The sequence below is a fragment of the Oncorhynchus mykiss genome, chromosome 9, assembly GCF_013265735.2.
Source record: "Oncorhynchus mykiss isolate Arlee chromosome 9, USDA_OmykA_1.1, whole genome shotgun sequence".
Lineage (NCBI taxonomy): Eukaryota > Metazoa > Chordata > Actinopteri > Salmoniformes > Salmonidae > Oncorhynchus > Oncorhynchus mykiss.
The window spans coordinates 69,188,383-69,208,980 of record NC_048573.1 but is presented as its reverse complement, the minus strand read 5'-3'; the positions used below and the strand labels follow the sequence as shown (position 1 = coordinate 69,208,980).

General features: G+C 40.9%; 1 protein-coding gene across 1 annotated transcript; it reads right to left on the bottom strand.

Annotated features, from left to right (window-relative positions):
* Positions 1-11,156: 11,156 nt before the first annotated feature.
* LOC110532763 (tumor necrosis factor receptor superfamily member 14) lies at positions 11,157-16,471 on the bottom strand. The gene is made up of 10 exons (XM_036986969.1): positions 15,752-16,471; positions 13,753-13,872; positions 13,328-13,427; positions 12,942-13,067; positions 12,664-12,819; positions 12,416-12,503; positions 12,122-12,178; positions 11,735-11,754; positions 11,442-11,496; positions 11,157-11,238 (listed from the first exon to the last, which is right to left on the bottom strand). Exons 2-10 carry the CDS (start codon positions 13,780-13,782, stop codon positions 11,157-11,159), a joined length of 714 nt encoding a protein of 237 aa, XP_036842864.1. The 5' UTR covers positions 13,783-13,872; positions 15,752-16,471.
* Positions 16,472-20,598: the final 4,127 nt, after the last annotated feature.

Genomic DNA, 20,598 nt, shown 5'->3' with positions numbered 1-20,598 from the left:
AGAATTTGTAGATAATTGGCCCTCTTTATGGGACTCACCCACAAACAGGACCAAGACGGGCCTGATGAGGAGTGACAGACACCATCCTAGCTGGAGGGGTGCTCTCATCTGATCTATGAACATAGAGCACTGTAACTCCACAATGAGGGTTCAGGCCAGGCAGCAGGCTGTTAGCCACCCTGCCAGCGTAGTGGAGTCTGCCAGAAGCACAGTCCGTGTAGTCAGCTCAGCTATCCCCATTGAGACTGTGTCTGTGCCTCGATCTAGGTTGGGCAAAACTAAACATGGCGGTGTTCGTTTTACCAATCTCACTGGAATAAAGACCTATTCCTGTCATTATTGAATTTGTTCTCAAAAAGTTAGCTCCCTCACATCCCGCAAAGGCGGAGGTGTTGCTAACATTTAAGATAGCAAATTTCAATTTACAAAAAAAACGTTTATCTTTTGAGCCTCTAGTCGTAATCTATGCAGCCAACTCTCACTTTGTATAGCTACTGTTTACAGGCCTCCTGGGCCGTATACAGCGTTCCACATCGAGTTCCTATTGGACCTTGTGCAGTAGTTGTGGCATAATTCATATTTTTGGTGACTTTAATATTCACATGGAAAGTCCACAAACCCACTCAAAGGCTTTCGGAGCCATCATTAACTCAGTGGGGTTTGTCCAACATGTCTCCGGACCTACTCACTGCCACAGTCACACTCTGGACCTAGTTTTGTCCCGTGGAGTAAATATTTTCCTCATAATCCTGGACTATTGGAACACCATTTTATTACGTTTGCAATCGCAAAAAATTATCTGCTCAGACCCCAACCAAGGATCATCAAAAGCCGTGCTATAAATTCTCAGACAACCCAAAGATTCCTAGTTGCCCTTCCAGACCCTCTCCACCTACCCAAGGATGTCAGAGTACAAAAATCGGTTAACCACCTAACTGGGGAACTCAATTGAACCTTGAGCAATACCCTAGATGCAGTCGCACCCCTAAAATCATTTGTCATAAGAAACTAGCTCCCTGGTATACAGAAAATACCCAAGCTCTGAAGCAGGCTTCCAGAAAATTAAAACGGAAATGGCGCCACACCAAACTGGAAGTCTTCCGACTGAGCCCTCACTGCTGCTCGATCATCCTATTTTCCAACTTAATTGAGGAGAATAAGAACACAAATGTATTTCTAATACTGTCGCAAAGCTAACTAAAAGGCAGCATTCTCCAAGAGACAATGACTTTTCACTTCAGCAGTGATAAATTCATGCCGTCCCTAGGAGGGGTGCGTGGGTTGAGTCACTGATGTGATCTTCCTGTCCGGGTTGGATAACCCCTAGGGGAGATCTTCATGGGCTATACTCAGCCTTGTCTCAGGGTAGTAGGTTGGTGGTTGAAGATATCCCTCTACTGGTGTGGGGGCTGTGCTTTGGAAAAGTGGGTGGGGTTATATCCTGTCTGTTTGGCCCTGTTCGGGGGTATCGTCAGACAGGGCCTGCGGCGATGGAACCCTGACCTGTTCACCGGACGTGCTACCTTGTCCCGGACCTGCTGTTTTCGACTCTGTCTCCCCCTCCTGCTGTCTCTAACTCTGAATGATCGGCCATGAAAAGCCAACTAACATTTACTCCTGAGGTGCTGTCCTGTTGCACCCTCTACAACCACTGTGATTATTATCTGACCCTGCAGGTCATCTATGAACATCTTGGCCATGTTCTGTTATAATCTCCACCCGGCACTGCCAAAAGAGGACTGGCCACCCCTCAGCATTGTTCCTCTCTAGGTTTCTTCCTAGGTTATGGCCTTTCTAGGGAGTTTTTCCTAGCCATCGTGCTTAGACATCTGCATTGCTTTCTGTTTGAGGTTTTAGGCTGGGTTTCTGTACAGCACTTTGACGTCGGCTGATGTAAAAAGGGATTTATAAATCAATTTGATCGCAGTAGTGTAGGGCCCTGGACTAGTTTTACGTTCACTTTATGATCAGTGTAACAAAAGTAATTTCGGCAATTTTCAAAATAAAAGTTCCCAACTTAATAATAGAAAAGTGTCAACCTTTTATTCATGATATGAAAAATAATTGCTATTTTTTTTTTTTCATATTTAAGTGACATTTGCAACAAATATGGGTTTTAAAACATGTTCCAAGGTCAAATAAATGCCCCTAGTGCAAATCACTATTTGAAATACATATTGGCTTTTAAAGCAAAAACTATTCTAGGTGCTGAAGTAAAATTGTAGGGAATACTCAGGGTCTGTAGAATGTGTATTTAAGTGATAATGCCAGAGAAGCCGGTGTTTGGAGGATATATTGGCACGTGTGTTGTAGTGACGCCTCTAGCACAGCGATGCAATGCTTTAAACATGCTGACCAGACAGGACAAGTCGCGTGCACGAGCACTGCAAAATATATGTACACATACATGTTATTCAATCATTGCACCCACACTGCTCGCGACCGTCTGTGTAACTCCTGAGTGGCGCAGTGGTCTAAGACACTGCATCTCAGTGCTAGAGGCATCACTACAGACCCTGGTTCGATTTCAGGCTGTATCACAACCGGCCGTGATTAGGAGTCCCATAGGTCGGCACACAATTGACCCAGGGTTAGAGTTTGGCAGTCATTGTAAATAATGATTTGTTCTTAACTGACTTGCCTCGTTAAATAGAACTTTATTCTATTTGTGATGCTTAACACGCTGCAAGACCTGCCTCTCCCATCTCCTCATGGTTTTTAGGAGCATATACCCACCTGGGTGATTTAGAAGATGAACTGAGGCCCACACTCCAGTCGGTTATGGTAATGCACCGTCAACCGCCATATAAAGTTCAAAGAAGAAGCAGCCTGAAGGAAAGAGGTTACTAGAAGCTAACTGACCAGACCGCACGCGCGCTTCTGAGTGCACCATCGCCCGCATGTTGATTTTGTCCTCCCACACCAAATGCGATCACAACACGCAGGTTGAAATATCAAAACAAACTCCCAACCAATTATATTAATTTGGGGACAGGTCGAAAAGCATGAAACATTTACTGCCATTTAGCTAGCTTGCTGTTGCTAGCTAATTTGTCCTGGGATATAAACATGGAGTTGTTATTTTACCTGAAATGCACAAGGTCCTCTACTCCAACAATTAATCCACACAAAACGGTCAACCGGATCGTTTCTAGTCATCTCTCCTTCCTTCAGGTTTCTTAGGAATTTACATGGCGATGACCCTGGAGCAGCTAGTGAGGGACATCAGAACAAGTCTAACTTCACCAGTACAACTATGGCTGAGGACACATGGGGGAAGGTATAGTACATGACCCTACTACATAAGTACATAATTTTATACAGATCGGTCTGGCCCCCAGTCTGAAATCAAAACATCCATGTTGACACTTTTTTGATAACCCAGATCTGAGGTGGTTAGCACTAGGTTCATCAACTACTTTGCAGACAGAGTTCAGTGTGTCAAATCGGAGGGCATGTTGTCCAGTCCTCTTGCAGTCTCTGGGGGTACCACAGGGTTCAATTCTCGGGCCGCCTCTTTTCTCTGTATATATCAATGATGTTGCTCTTGCTGCGGGCGATTCCCTGATCCACCTTTACGCAGACGACACCATTCTGTATACTTCTGGCCCTTCCTTGGACACTGTGCTATCTAACCTCCAAACGAGCTTCAATGCCATACAACACTCCTTCCGTGGCCTCCAACTGCTCTTAAACACTATTAAAACCAAATGAATGCTTTTCAACCGTTCGCTGCCTGCACCCGCACGCCCGACTAGCATCACCACCCTGGATGGTTCCGACCTAGAATATGTGGACATCTATAAGTACCTAGGTGTCTGGCTAGACTGTAAACTCACCTTCCAGACTCGTATCAAACATCTCCAATCCAAAATCAAATCGAGAGTCGGCTTTCTATTTCACAACAAAGCCTCCTTCACTCACGCCGCCAAACTTACCCTAGTAAAACTGACTATCCTACCAATCCTCGACTTCGGCGATGTCATCTACAAAATAGCTTCCAATACTCTACTCAAAAAACTAGCTACAGTTTATCACAGTGCCATCCGTTTTGTTACTAAAGCACCTTATACTACCCACCACTGCGACCTGTATGCTCTAGTCGGCTGGCCCTCGCTACATATTCGTCGCCAGACCCACTGGCTCCAGGTCATCTACAAGTCCATGCTAGGTAAAGCTCCGCCTCATCTCAGTTCACTGGTCACGATGGCAACACCCACCCGTATCACACGCTCCAGCAGGTGTATCTCACTGATCATCCCTAAAGCCAACACCTAATTTGGCCGCCTTTCCTTCCAGTTCTCTGCTGCCTGTGACTGGAACGAATTGCAAAAATCGCTGAAGTTGGAGACTTTAATTTCCCTCACCAACTTTAAACATCTGCTATCTGAGCAGCTAACCGATCGCTGTACATAGTCCATCTGTAAATAGCCGACCCAATTTATCTACCTCATCCCCATACTGTTTTTATTTATTTACTTTTCTGCTCTTTTGCACACCAGTATCATTTATCACTCCAGTGTTAATCTGCTAAATTGTAATTATTTGCCTACCTCCTCATGCCTTTTGCACACAATGTATATAGACTCTCTTTTTTTCTACTGTGTTATTGGCTTGTTTATTGTTTACTCCATGTGTAACTCTGTTTTGTCTGTTCACACTGCTATGCTTTATCTTGGCAAGGTCGCAGTTGTAAATGAGAACCTGTTCTCAACTGGCCTACCTGGTTAAATAAAGGTGAAAAAAAAAATATATATGTTTGGCTCAGTGGGGTGTGCACCATATTGGAGGTTGACGGTAGTTCTAGTATTGTAACCCCTCTTTTTAAAGGATCAGAACATAATGATGGTAGAGGAGGAAATCACTGATCTGTCAGTTTGAAGAGGTGAAGAAAGACCAAGAGATCTCTGTGCTTCAGGAGGAGCTGACAACTGATCATTTCTCATAATGAGGACGTGGCCAGAGGTCAGGTAGGAAGTAGGAACTTCTCTGTACTGTATAGTTCAGAGTTCTGTGAGTATTTCAGCTCATGTACTGAACAACAAGTTGTGTCCTTTGTCCATTTGATAAGGTTTAATGTGTATACAGCCATATACTGATTACCACAGCAGCGTTCTAACTATAGCAGCGCCATCTATCCCTCTGCCTTTGAACCATAAAGGTGGACCAACATTTAAACTAAAACAATATTAAAAAGAAACAACAATTAAAGTAAAACCATGAAGCTTCAGGTTACAAGACTCTTCAAACTAAAACTGATACCAGAACCAGAGATCTAGAGTTAGACTGTTCAAACTAAAACTGATACCAGAACCAACAGAGATCTAGAATTAGACTGTTCAAACTAATACTGATACCAGAACCAACAGAGATCTAGAATTAGACTGTTCAAACTAATACTGATACCAGAACCAACAGAGATCTAGAATTAGACTGTTCAAACTAAAACTGATACCAGAACCAACAGAGCACAACACACATCTATAATTAAATATAAAACCTGTCACACTAAAATAAAACCAATGAAAAGCCAAAATTGTATAGAAAAAGTGAAAATGCAGAGCTGAAGTAACCTTGGTCAACTCATACTTGTGTGTTTCTTTGTATTGAAGGTGGAGTTGATAGTGCATCTGTCAGGAGGTCAGGAATCAGAGGGAGGTGAAAAAGGAGGAGCAGGAGAAAAGCCAGCAGATAGCCAGACTAGAAGAGGAGCTCCACAGGGTGAGAGGCCAGCCCTGTGTTGGGTCCTGAACATGAAGGGTTCCTAGCCCTGTTGGACAGAGAAGCAACTCACTGAGACAGAACACCAAGCCACACAGCCTGAGGTTAACCCTTAGTTAACTTGGACAGAGTTAGGAATTAATAATTTGTTAGCATTTGAAATTGATATAAAGGCTGCATGCAATGTTATTTTTTGAAATATGACCTAAAACTGATCTAATCTTGTATGGTGGCCTTGTCTGTGTCTTGGAACATGGTCACAAGCACAGCTCTTCAGATAGAGAATTCTGTGGACAGTGAGGAGGAAGACAGAGTATCACTTACTGAACAGATGAGAAGTAGAGAGAAACAATGAACAACTGATGAGTTAAGAGGAGGACAGGAAGAATCATGTCATCTATTCTGGTGTGTTCTCATGGAGATACAGTATCAAACACAGCTGTAGAGCCAAAACTTTGGGAGGATAAGCCCCAATACCAAATCTGCCCCTAGTTCCTTTCCCCTACCCCCTTATGACTGGTGTAGATCTGACAGGATTGGATAGCTGAAACGAACACTTTGAACAGATGACTCTTATTGTATGTAATCCCAATCAATACTGTATTTGTACTCTGCAGGTACAGTGAGTTCCTTGTGTAGAACTCTGTCCATAAAGGAAGGAGAGCTGATCACTGCTAAAGGCCAGCAGGATGAGTTGAGACAGAGGCTGAAGAACCAGTTGGACCAGCAACAGGTCATGTCCAGGAAGGTAGTGAAGGACAGGTTGGTCCAGCTACAGGCCATGTCCAAGAAGATAGTAAAGGACAGGTTGGTTCAGCTACAGGCCATGTCCAGGAAGGTAGTGAAGGATAGGTTGTTCTAGCTACAGGCCATGTCCAGGAAGGTAGTGAAGGATAGGTTGTTCCAGCTACAGGCCATGTCCAGGAAGGTAGTGAAGGATAGGTTGTTCCAGCTACAGGCCATGTCCAGGAAGGTAGTGAAGGACAGGTTGGTTCAGCTACAGGCCATGTCCAGGAAGATAGTAACGGACAGGTTGGTTCAGCTACAGGCCATGTCCAGGAAGATAGTGAAGGACAGGTTGGTCCAGCTACAGGCCATGTCCAGGAAGGTAGTGAAGGACAGGTTGGTTCAGCTACAGGCCATGTCCAGGAATATAGTGAAGAACAGGTTGGTTCAGCTACAGGCCATGTCCAGGAATATAGTGAAGAACAGGTTGGTTCAGCTACAGGCCATGTCCAGGAAGGTATGAACATGCTTTGAGTGGGTAGATTTGCATATTAGGCTACGTGTGGGACTATGGGTTCCACACAAGCTAAATCAAGGACACCTCAAGAATTTAATGTGGCTTCTCTATGACCTACCTTTACTTTCAGTTCACCTGGTTATGTGATGGGAAAATGAATGAGGAACTCATGGTGATGCTGGAGGAGAAGAATGACACCCTAAGGCAGGTTGGGACACACCTTCCCTGTTACTTAATCAGATAACTTTGTTTACACGTGACACTTCCTCTTAAGGAGACAACGTTAGAAAGCCTGGCTCATGGTTAGGAAACCTAAATACTTGTGTGTCTTTATAATGTACACTAGAATAGAATACAGCATATCTACTGTGTGTGGTTGGAACCTTGCTGTGTTTGTGACTGTTACAATAAGACAAAGTTGAAGTTGACGAGAAATTTGAAAAAAAAAACTCTAACCACAGAACAGAAGTGTTCCAAACCCTACATTTCCAGTCTGAAACATGGTTACACCTCTTTCTGCTTGAGTCAGGTTTTTGTGGTTCTTAGAGAGAAGCCTTGCAAAGTTCTTAATTTCACCAAAATACATAATAGGGGGATGTAACTTTTGCTTATGGACGTCTAAGAAAATAGACTAGTGCAAGTACATTGATTATGTCAAGGAATGTTTCCATGAGAAACCTCAAAGATTGGCAGGTAATGTAAAAGAATCGTGTAGATCACAGGAGGTTGGTGGCACCTTAATTGGGGAGGATGGGTTCATGGTAAAGGCTGGCACGGAATATGGTTTCCATGTGTTTGATGTTCCGTTCCAGACATTAGTATGAGCCGTCCTCCCCTCAACAGCCCCCACTGGTGTAGATCATGAATATAATAGATCTGTTTTGGTGAGTCTGCACACTAGTGAGTCCATTGAAACAAAATAAGTGTATTATTTAGAAAGAGCATACAACCGGTCACTGGCTAGGTTGTACTGACCTCTACTGTCGGTAGCATTAACATATATTAACTAAGACTAAACAGGAAGCAGCTGAGTTCAATGTAAAAGAAAGGGTTTAGATCATGTATCTCCAGCAACACAGGGCTTACATAGTCATGGGATAGGTTGTACTGCCCTCTAGTGTCAGTAGCATTAACAGATATGATCTAAATATAATCTCAAGCCAATATCAATACACGTTTTTGTCATTGATCCACTGATTCTGTGATCCTCCAGGTTGTAGTCCAGCTGCAGGAGGAAGTGTCCCAGAGGAAACAGGAAGTACCTGAGGTTAAAGGTCAGACGAAGCAGTTCAGCCAGATGCTGAAAGTGGAGAGGGAAGCCCAGAGGAGTCTGAGGAGAAGCCCAAGTCTGTCAGAAGACCATTGACTCTCTGAAGCTGGAGAGAAACAGCAGCCTAGTGGTCCTGGAGTAATTACAGACCAGGACATGACTGACCTTTCTCCTCATTCATAGTAATCTGGATACAGACCAGGGTATGACTGACCTCACTCCTCATTCATAGTCATCCTTATCATGCTGTCACCGTAAGCAATGATCTAGTAACCAATGATGTGGTCACCAATGAAGTAGTTATAAAAATAACAGAAAGGCCTGGACACTGTATATGCTCCTTAATTAATACCACTTTTAATGACAACAGTTCAATCCTTTTTTATCTAGACTTTATTAGGCCAGCACCTACAGTACCAGTCCAAAGTTGGGACACACCTACTCATTCATGGGTTTTTCTTTATATTTACTATTTTCTCCATTGGATGTCTTCACTATTATTGTACAAACTATGAAATCACGTAGTAACCAAAAAAAGTGTTAAACAAATCCAAATATAGTTTATATTTGAGATTCTTCAAAGTAGGCACCCTTTGCCTTGGATGACAGCTTTGCACACTCTTGGCATTATCTCAACCAGCTTCCTGAGGTAGTCACCTGGAGTGTGCCTTGTTAATTTGTGGAATTTATTTCCTTCTTAATGCGTTTGAGCCAATCAGTTACGTTGTGACAAGGTAGGGGTGGTATACAGAAGATAGCCCTATTTAGTAAAGAACAGCAAGGTAAGAACAGCTCAAATAAGAAAAGAGAAACAACAGTCCATACGGAAAAGTTTGAAAGTTTCTTCTAGTGCAGTCGAGAAAACCATTTAGCGCTATGATGAAACTAGCTCTCATGAGGACCGACACAGGAAAGGAAGACCCAGAGTTACCTCTGCTGCAGAGGATAAGTGCATTAGAGTTACCAGCCTCAGAAATTGCAGGCCAAATAAATGTTTAACAGACACATCTTCATATCAACTGTTCAGAGGAGACTACGTGAATGAGGCCTTCATCGTCAAATTACTGCAAAAAAAAACACTAATAAAGGACACCAATAAGAAGAGACTTCTTTGGGCCAAGAAACACGAGCAATGGACATTAGACCGGTGGAAATCAGTCTTTTGGTCGGATGAGACCAAATCTAAAATGTTTTGTTCCAACCTCCGTGTCTTTGTGAGACACGGAGTAGGTGAGCGGATGATCTCTGCATGTGTGGTTCCCACATGTGTGGTTTATTTAGATTAAAGGTACACTTAACCAGTATGGCTACCACAGCAATACACTTAGTGGGACTATCATTTGTTTTTCTACAGGACAATGACCCAACACACCTCCAGGCTGTGTAAGGGCTATTCGACCAAGGAGAGTGATGAAGTGCTGCATCAGATGACCTGGCCTCCACAATCACCTGACCTGAACCCAATTGAGTTGGTTTGAGATGAGTTGGACCGCAGAGTGAAGGAAATGCAGCCAACAAGACTGTTGGAAACGCATTCCAGGTGAAGCTGGTTTAGAGAATGCCAAGAGTTTACAAAGTTGCCATCAAGGCAAAGGGTCGCTACTTTGAAGAATCTAAAATACAGTTACATTTGGTTAACACATGATTCCATATGTGTCATTTCATAGTTGATGTCTTCACTATTATTCTACAATGTAGAAAATAGTCAAAATAAAGAAAAAAACATGAATGAGTGGGTGTCAACTTCTGACTGGTACTGTAAGTTTTAAAGGATGTGCATATGACCACAAACATTTCTATAACAATCATGCAAGGCATTAATAGTAAGGCATACTTAATGAAGGATTCATAAAGAGTTTGTCATGCTGGAAGACATAAGAGGTTGAGATTGAAGATCATCCAGGCAGTGTTCTCTTCTCCTGGAGCCAAACACCCCCAGACTGCCCCCTGAAGGACAACTCATTACATGTTTTTGAATGCTGAACTTTAATTAACCATGCATGTACTTTAAGGGATTTGGGTCCGTTTTTGATGAAAACATGGATGTCGTCTACAAAACTGTTGAAGAGGACCCCAAGTCATCTGACTACATGGCTGAGTGGAAGTAGGCGGAGGATGAACGGGGTGGGGGACACCACAGGGGACTGAGTGGACCTGCACTCTTCTACAATACTTATTCTGAATTTTAATGTGAGATGGAGTGGAAGCCATTCAGGATAGTTCCTGAAATATTGTCTTTTCACCCTTCTGTGATCCATACCGTCTATAGTAAAGTTGTATCTGTTTGTTGATGTCCTCATCTACTTCTATGAGCCTGATCTTGATTTTCTTGTAGTGTAAAGTTATCCATTTAACCATGTTTGACGATGTTTCTCATTTCTGGGGAACCTTCTCCAAACAAATGCTGCATCCTGCACCAGTATCCAGTAATCTGTGTCTCAAGATATTATCAAGTCCCATTTGGAGTTCCATAGTCTGGGCTGACATAGATGTTGTGGTCCTGAAGTTATACACACATTTGACTTTCCCCCTGGGAAGAGCAGAGGGTTCTCAGCTACTGAAGCTGTTACCTAGCAAGGTGAAGCTAATTTATACTCATCACATGGTCCTTTCCATTTTAGAACAGGCTGTAGGCAGAAGCTGATATGTGACCACCCTTCCGAAGCATCTTACCAGTGGTGCCCACATGAAAAGCTAGCTATTCGGTGACCCAAGTGGGGACAGTTCAGGCTGATGAACTGAACATCCCCATGTGATCCCCATGTGATACAAAGACACAGTGGTCCTCTCCCAACAAGTATCTAGAAGTCATTCTAATTACTGGAGGTTGTGTTTCATTTCTTTACACTACAATTGAATGTGCTGTAGAATCCTGTTTTTTATATCAACCAGATTCTACAATACCACATTTAACATGTAGTGTTAAGATACACTATAGATGGCTGGGCCAGCCAGCCAGTGGAACACAGAATGCAGAGTCACTGACTGTGATGGGGGCTTGAATCTGGGGTGAGAAGTAATTTGTAATTTACATTCTGGAAAATGTTTTGTAGTACAATAGCTTGTCCTATATTCTTGTATCATATCATTGGTCTTAGCATTGATGAAGTTATATACCATATACATTTACTTATGAATATGTTTGAAATTCTTTTAACTCAAACTATTCTGTACACATATTTAGAAAACCTTGAAGGTGTGCCTTACCGTTTCCATTTCCCTTTCCCCCAGATAGCATTGGTATTTCCTGATCTGGGGATGCCTATCAAATGGAATCAGTAATTAGTAAAACACATTGGGCCAGTTTCCCAGACAGAGATTACTCTCAGTCCTGGACTAAGAAGCACATTCAATGAAGATTTTCCATTTTAAAGTGCTTTTTATTCCAAAACTAGGTGTAATCTCTGTCTGGGAAACTGGCTCAATAAATTCAAGTTTCACAGAAGAAAGCACAAAGTAGTACAATGTGATGAAAGATATTCATAGATTTCCAAACATACCTGTGTAGGTATTTGAGGGCCTATAAAAAGACAGATGTTCAATATTGTAATAAACATACCATGTAACCATGACGATAACAAACAGTAATCTACACTCTGAGAAGTAGAACATGTAGCATTCACAGAGTAAACTGAATATCACAGGCAATGAAAGCAGGGTAGCCTAGTGGTTAGAGAGTTGGACTAGTAACCGGAAGGTTGCAAGTTCAAACCCCCGAGCTGACCAGGTACAAATCTATCGTTCTGCCCCTGAACAGGCAGTTAACCCACTGTTCTTAGGCCATCATTGAAAATAAGAATTTGTTCTTAACAGACTTGCCTAGTTAAATAAAGGCAAAAAAAAAAAAAAAACGATGAATGGTACAAATACAATTCCAGTCATCTTACCTATGTTTTGTCTTGTTCTCACCATTTTTCTTCTTCTCATAAATAAACAAACACCAGCTATGGTCAGAAAAAATAGAACACCTATCAGAACACCAGCTATGATTCCATCTGTGGGAAGTGAGGATACTCCACATTCTGAATCCGAAAAAGGAGTTCCTGGTTTAATTTCCAAGAATTCACATCTGTTAAAGACAAACAGAGGTATGTTTTTTAAAGTTTCTATTTGAGTATATTAATGTATTTATATCTTCAGGGGAATAACCTTTTGAACTAACTAATCATGTTCACACTTACTCTGTATGTGGTTGACAAGATGTTAATGATCCATCTGAATAAGTTTTACCAGGGCAGGCAGCACACACAGTATCTGTAGATGTTGTTCCTGCAGAAATACATGTTGAAATATCAATGAAAAATGTGTTTGTTCCCCCCTTTATTTTTAATTCCATAAACTGTAATGATTGTTCACACTGAAGATAACAACTTGACTCAATTGAATTAAGACAACACAATTAGTGTAATGAGTGAGACAGAAGACCAACCTGTGTGACTGATGTATTGACCAGGTTTACAGCTGCTGTGTCTCTGGGCTGCTCTACAACCATCTTTAGTTGGGTCTAGACAGTAGAACCCCTCCAGTGTCCCACAGACAGTGTCTGATGAAGGTGTACATGGCTGCTTTACCATCAAACCAAAACCTAGAGAGAAAACATGTCACTTGGTATCTGAAGCAAAATGTAAAGCCTGTTGTATTTCATTAAAACAACAGCTGATATAGTAAAGTAGCTCAGTGTTTATGCCCAGAACACAGAATTCTCACCTGGATCACATGTGGTACAGTTGTTGCATGTTGTTTTACCACTGGGCTCATCAAGGAAGGTGGAGTCAATACAGGGCACACAGGAGGTGAATGTAGATGTAGTACAATGACTATGTACATGATATCCTGTTGAAAAGATAAACAGAAAATAATGCCGTTTTGGTATTATCATAATTATTATTGTTATTATTATTATTAACCCCTCATAAAAATACACAAGGTCCTTACCAGGCCTACACATTATAAAATCTCTATCATCTATTTTATAGATGGCTGGATCATTATATGAAACAGGGTTCAATGTTTATAAGTATAAAAGTTATATGTTGGTGTTGATGATGTATTAACGTCTGGTGATTCATATGATGTAAAGAGACGGTCCTTACCTGGTGAACACATGGGACAACATTCATCCCTTATTCTGTACTCAGCTCTACCACATGCAATACAGGATCCGATGCTTTCAAGCACCAATATAATAGTTACCTGGAAACAGAGAAAGAAGTACACTTCACTCAAATTGAAACTGGTGTGTATTCATAAAACTTACAGAACTAGTTCATTTTCCTAACTAAAATATTCACTATTCAAATATGTAATAATATAGAACTATTTTTTAAACTGGCTTTCGTAAATGTGGTGTCGTACTGTGAATTGAGCACACCGTTTGGTGCCAGGAATTTCTGTTGCGTGAAAAGAGCCTCGTACAAACCATCCTGATTTCATGAGTTTACATTCTGTTTCACGGCGTACAAGGCTAGTAAAAAGACTCAAAGCCACAAAATGTGCAAGCCAGAAATGTTTCTCTTACAGTCCATATCAAGGTTTCAAACTGTGCCATGGTTCCTCATTCTTCCCCAACTCACTGGAAAGACCCACGTACCAGATTTGTGACGTGTTTAGGAGTTTTGAAGTATTGAGATGAACAGACCTGTTGACTTAATGTATTTTAGTACATGCACTGTATAGTAAGAATAGCTCTTATATTCTGCTTAAATATTGCATACACTGCGCAGTTAATAAATATAATATAGTAATGTACATTGGCTGGCCACCCCTGAGTTAGTCACCACCATCAATGTGAATAAAAGTTTACTGAATCATAAAAAATAACCTTTATTTTTGTAAATGATCTTGCCGAATTAAATCACAGAAAAGTTGAATAAACTAATCTGAGAAGTGTGAAACAGAAATTGGCAAATTATTATTAGAGAATGCTGACATCTTGTGGTGAAGTAGCCTTGTAGATTGAGTAAAGTCCATTCTACCAAAAACAGCACAGTATGAACAGACAAACTGATTCACCAATAGAAATCCTCGATCACAATTGTAGGCGATGTCATGGCTACTTTGGCTTGCCCAAACTCATGCGTAGAAACACGTCATCGGGTGTAACGGTCGTAGAGCTGAACTGCGCATGTGCAAAATATCAACTCAAAGGCCCTCCTTCGATATAGAATTGTTTTTGACGAAAATGAAAACGTGTGAATTTGTCACTTTTCACGAGGTTGAAGTAATAACATGTTCAACTACTTAAGGCATTGGCTCCAATCTAGGTTGTGCCTTTTAGATTGAGAAAATGTCCAACTAATGCGGAATTTTTCAAAACCGGTATTAATAAACCGTTAATATGTACAAAATGGACCATAAAACCTGCGTGTGACAGTTTTAAAACAAAAATTGTAATTTATAAAATCTGAACTTGACATGAAAATGTGCTCACCTTCCCACAAACTTTAGACCATGCAAAGTTTCTAGTTGGTGAAGTATAGCATTGAAAATAGGCAAGTAGACTAGTATTGTGTGCAAATGGGGGGGATATGATGGACAGGTTTATTCATAACAATGTTAATAACAAAATGCAATCATTTGCCATTAGTTAGAAGAGAGAATCTATTCAGTTAATCTTTTCATTTTAAAATAATTACATAGGCATCTATTTCCTAGTCAATTATTTATAAAATGTTGTTTTGAGGATCTATTCTCTCCACCCCTTTCATCTGCACTGATGGGTCAATATTTGACAGTTAATCAATATGGTTGCTGAAATCATCATCAGGTAGATTTTTGTGTTTGCTTTTCATGTATTGTGTAATTGTTATTGATTGATGTTCATGCAGGGCTCATCTGCAAAAGAGACCATTGTCTCAGCATGACTCCCTGCTTAAATAAATACAGTGTTGATGGCCTTTAACTCCACCCATTATTTACCACAAATAAACTCACTGTATTCCCCCATTATTCACCACAAATAAACTCACTGTATATGGAATACATACTGGCTTTTAGAGCAACAACTATTCTATGTGCCGCAGTGAAAGTGTGCATGTTTTGGGGTCAGTTGTTTTTACATACACACGGTTTATAAATGAGGCCCCAGGTCTGTTTGGTGTGTTTCGCAAGCATTCTACCACCACAGCAGAGCAAAGTCTGTCTGGGCTGCTGACTGGCAATCATGTGATGTTGTGTTCCTTATATTATTTTGTCGGTTTATTCAGTTGCAATCAAACAAGAAAGCATTCATGAATAATGACAAGGCCATAGCGTTTAATATTTCAAGAACTGTGACAATTCGAGTGAGTTTAGCAGCGCACTTTTAAAATCAGAAGAGTTACGGGAGATGCAGAGGTAGAACAAACAGTATGTTGAAAACGAAAGCGAGAAAACAGCATAGCGTAGGCCTGCCTATTCGTTGTAGTAAAATTACACAATCTTCATCAATATGAAAATACACTATTCTTAAAGTTATGCTACAACGCGGAACATGTAAAGTAGGTTATTTCTACGTAAATACGTCATATTTATATTACCACAGTCTGGAAGTAGATTCCTCAGGATGTCCAAGATGGCGTCGCTGAGGGCGTGTTCTCTCGCTTGTCAAAGCAACATTGAGGGTTAAGTGGTTTTAACAGTCTTTCATTGGCTATTACTGTTGAAAGAAACTAACTACAACTTGTTTTAGCGGCATAGGATAAGTTTAGATTTCGTTTTTGTCAAGTTGAATTGGAAGAACACGACAGAAAGACAATAATAAACGGAATATCCAAGCCTCACATAAAGACGGCAGACATGCTAGCTGGCCACGACGAGAACCAAAGCAGCATGGATACACAAGATGCTGCGAGCTCAAGCAAGAGAAAGAACAAAACAGACCAGGACGAAAGTCCTGCGACCTTTTTACCTCAGACTCCAATTAAAAATCCACCGGTGAAAAAAGTAAGACATTTCCATGTCTGAACTTTTCTCTGCAATCCAGTCCCTGTCCACTAAACAAGACGCCACGTTCTCCAGTGAGTCCATCAGAGCGGGCCACCGAAGAAACATCAAAGAAGATCGATCAGTTGTCAGAAACTGTCAGTCAGCTTCACAATTGTGAGCGAAAACGAGGAAAATATAACGTTCCTAGAGAATGAGTTTTAGAAACTGCAACCCCCAAATAATGACCTGTGAGAATGTAGCTGAACTTCAAAGGTACTTTCGCAGGTGGAATCTGAAAATCCAAGGTGTAAAAGAGGTAGAGGAATATTAGGGAAGCAATCAATATCCTGGGAAAGGTGACTCCGTGCATCAAAGACAAGCTAAGAGACGTGATCGACTTGGGAAACGAAGATATGATGGACCACCTCGCAATATCATTTTGCGCTTAACTATGCGCCATTACAGGGACATAATCTGGAAAATGACCAAGGGGAACACGTTTCTGGACGACAAGAAGCTCCGCATCAAAGAGGCTCTGATACCGCAGGATCAGGCTGCCAGGGAGAAAGTGTGGCCGCTTATACAGAAGGCAAGGCACGACAAGAGGAAAATAAGGCTGGGTTCAAGGGCCCACACGCGTTTATCGAAAAAATAATGATTACTGGGTAACTCTGACATTAACCGAACTGGAACTGTGAGTACATTTACTCATGGTAGTACGGCATGAACTAAGTTAACCTATGAACACTTGCCAAAAAAAGAAAAGGAAATTAACATATTTTTCCTGTTAACCACCGCTACCTCAGCTGTGCGTAATTTTCCGTCGGAGTAATCCCTCTCAAGGTTCTCAGTTTTATTGTTCACATTACCACTTATTTTATCTAATTTGTTCTTTCTTTTTTTAAATGCAGGAGGTAGTTTTCAACTCACTCAATATCCTTGGTCTGAATGCTAGGGGTTTGAGAGATCTTACAAAAAGGAAAGCCTTATTTTTATATTGTAAACGCAGGAAACTCATTTCGGGTGAAAGTGATTTGAAATTTTGGAAATCACAATGGGGAGATATGGTCTATTTCAGTCATGGATCAAATCATTCTGTTGTTTTGACACTGACACATTCACAAGTTTAAAGGTGACATTCTAGAATCCACATCTTCACAGGATGGGAGATGGGTCATAGTAACTGTTAAACTTGACAATGTTATTTTCATCATCTGTAATGTATATGGACATAACTCACATGCTCCTAATAAGACCCTTTTTACCCAATTTACCAGAAAAGTACAGGATTTACGCAACAAATACTTAGAGGCTTTTCTAATTATTTCAAGGGATTTTAATTAAACACCTGATGCATCTGTTGATCGTTTTTCTATTTTAAAGTCAAAGCCTTCAAAATAGCAATATCATCACTACATTATGCAAGGATCTCTGTTGTTGATGCCTGGCATTATTTCAATCCGGATACAAAGGGTTATACCTGGACCAACCAAACTATGTCACGTAAATCTAGAATAGATTATTCCTAATTTCTCCCATTTTGTTATAGATGTAGATCATCAGTTGACTCCCTTTTCTGATCACTTAATTTCCCTGAATTTGCAAGCTACTAAAAAAAAATCTAAGGTACTGGAGTATATTGGAGATTAAACACACTTAAAGATCCTACTCTCATTGGAAACATCAAATTGTTTTGCAAGTAAAGTCTTGGGTCATGAAAGTATTTGTCAATTTTTCAAATATAAAATCAGAGTTGTTGCCATTAAACATGCCAAAGAGCTGATGCACTTAAAGAACCTTAGAGAAAAGGAGTTGATGAGCAAGCTTGACAGATTACCTTTCTTTAGAAAACTCAAGTTGAAGAGTCTGTATTTAAGTTTTTACAACTAGAATTAGAACAGCTTTACACGGACCTGGCGAAGGGTGCCTTTGTAAAGTCAAGAGCAAAATGGATTGAAGAGTGGGAAAGAAACACTAGTGACTTTTTTTGCACTTGAAAAGAGAAACTACAAAAAAATCTAACTGCACTCAAAATTAATGTTTTATGCAAAGATCCCATTACAATAACATTTGTAAATGATTTTTATGAAACCTTTACAACTCACAATTTCTGGAAGATGGTTGGGAAAGCTACATCTGCCACATTCAGAATTAATGTCCCTGTAATTGAGGATGATTTCCACTCAGTTTGCGATTCACCTGTGTCAATGAAAAAAGGGAAATCACCTGGCCCGGATGACCTGTCAGTTGAATTCTGTAGACAGTTTGAGTTACTAGAAGACCCTATTTTTAACATGTTTTAAGATTGCATTAAAAAGGGGGAAATGGTCTCCACTATGAAACAGGGCCTTATTTCACAGATCCCGAAGCCTGATAAAGACCCTTCTCTCATTGATAATTGGAGACCAATTACTTTATTAAATATTACTAATTGATTGCTCTTTTTTTTTTAAATATTAAAGGAATAGATACCATTATAAATGAGACTCGAACAGGATTTATGAAGGGCCATCAAACTCTAACATTCGTTTAGTCTTGGACCTAATAGATTATTAAGATGCAATGGACTTATTCGTCTGAGATTTGAGATTTCTGCCCCGCGAGAATACGACCAAGGTCCGAAAACACATTACCGAGACTATCATCGGATTTTAGGATGTGCCAATGCTTGTGAACAATTCCCTTAATTTGTTCAGAGCACTTTGAATAGCGGGTAGTGAGTACTATTTCAGCCAATGTTACAATGCATGCACTGGAAGGTAGTTCACGTTGCAGAAGAAAATGTTCCATAGCTTCAATACCGCCCTCGTGTGGAATATTAGTGTATAACGACTCAACATCAAAAGTAACTAACAAGGTATTCTCAGGGAGAGGATCAAGAGATTCAATGATAGAGATCATACTGCTGGTGTCCTTTACAAAGGAGGGGAGCTGTTCTGCGAGTGGTCTAATAAAAAAGTAAACAAAAGTAGATAGAGGGGCTGTTACTGCATCAATGCCCGCTACAATAGGGCGCCCTGGAGGTTGTGTAACATTCTTGTGTAATTTCGGCAAAGTATAGAAAGTGGCAATTTTAGGGTGTTGAAGCATGTTCTTTTTTGGTTATCTGACCAGAACTTAAATACCCATCTAGGACAGTAAAGATAGTATTCTGAAATTGGGAAGTGGGGTCACTTCTGAGTTTCTTCTAAAAGGTGTTGTCAAGCAGCTGTCTATGACACTCATGTACATAAGCTGTCCTATCCACGAGTACAACCGACCCACCCTTATCAGCGGGACGAATAAGGACTGACGTATCGGATTGTAAATCAAGCAAAGCTTGTTTTTCATTCTTAGGTAAATTATGGAAAGATTTGGATCCCTGTTTATTCTTAAGGAGATGTCCAAAATCATTTTCCACAAGTCTGCAATATGTCTCGATAGAGTGATTGCGATTGGCTGGAGGTATAAAATAACTCTTGCTTCTAAAAGGAGTCGGAGTATGTGCAGGAGAGCAACCTACTGGTTCAATAGAAGTGTCAGAATTAGGGGAGCTAAAGTATTCCCTTAAACGGATGTTTCTAAAAAAAAACTTAAACATGTCTACCTTAACATCAAAATCGTTGCACTGGGTTGTAGGCACAAAAGATAACCCTTTATTAAGCAAAGAGACATGGGCAGGGCTCAATATCTTGCTTGATAAATTAAAAACACTCAGTCCCGTAAGTTCTGGGACCGTGTGAACGGTCTCCTCTGCCTCTGATAGTCGTTTCTTCTTACCCCGTCGGGTGCGACATCTCGTCGATGCGCGTGCTTGCGGCCTCCTCCGCCCTTCGGTCCGTCCAGTCTCTCGTTTAATAAAAAACTACCACTGGAAGCCGATGAGGCGCTGGTTGCAGAGCGTTGATCAGACAAGGGTGGATAGAAGTAAGCGGCATCCCTCCTGCGTCTGTCAGGGAGAGGGGGAGCAGGACCTCTTTTGTCAGGGTTTCTCCAGAAGTAGACTTTACCATCGGCCTTGTCTTTTTTGTCATGGTTGAATTTCTTGATTTTAAGTTCCTTTATTTCTGTAGACAACTTGTCCTAGAGCACTTGGTTAATTTTCATCAGTTCATTGAATATGCCATCATCATGAACAACTGTTTGTAGAGCTGTGCGTTTGTCTTTAATCGTGTTATCCATTTCAATAAAATCCTTCTTCAACTGGTCAACAATTAATGTCATTAAATCAATAGAGCATTTGTTCAGGATGGCACACCAGCACTCACAGAAATCATATGTGTGCCGTCCCAATGATGGTTATTTTTGCCACCTGAGTCCCCGTGGAATAATGCCTTGACGCACATAATCACTAAGAGTGACTATATGTAGATGCGTTCTCGTCTGGCGCTTAGATAAATGTAACAGTTCTTTCGAGAGGTCAGAATTACCTCCCGGCATGTCAAAAAGGGACTCCGAAATAATGATCTTATCACGCTCC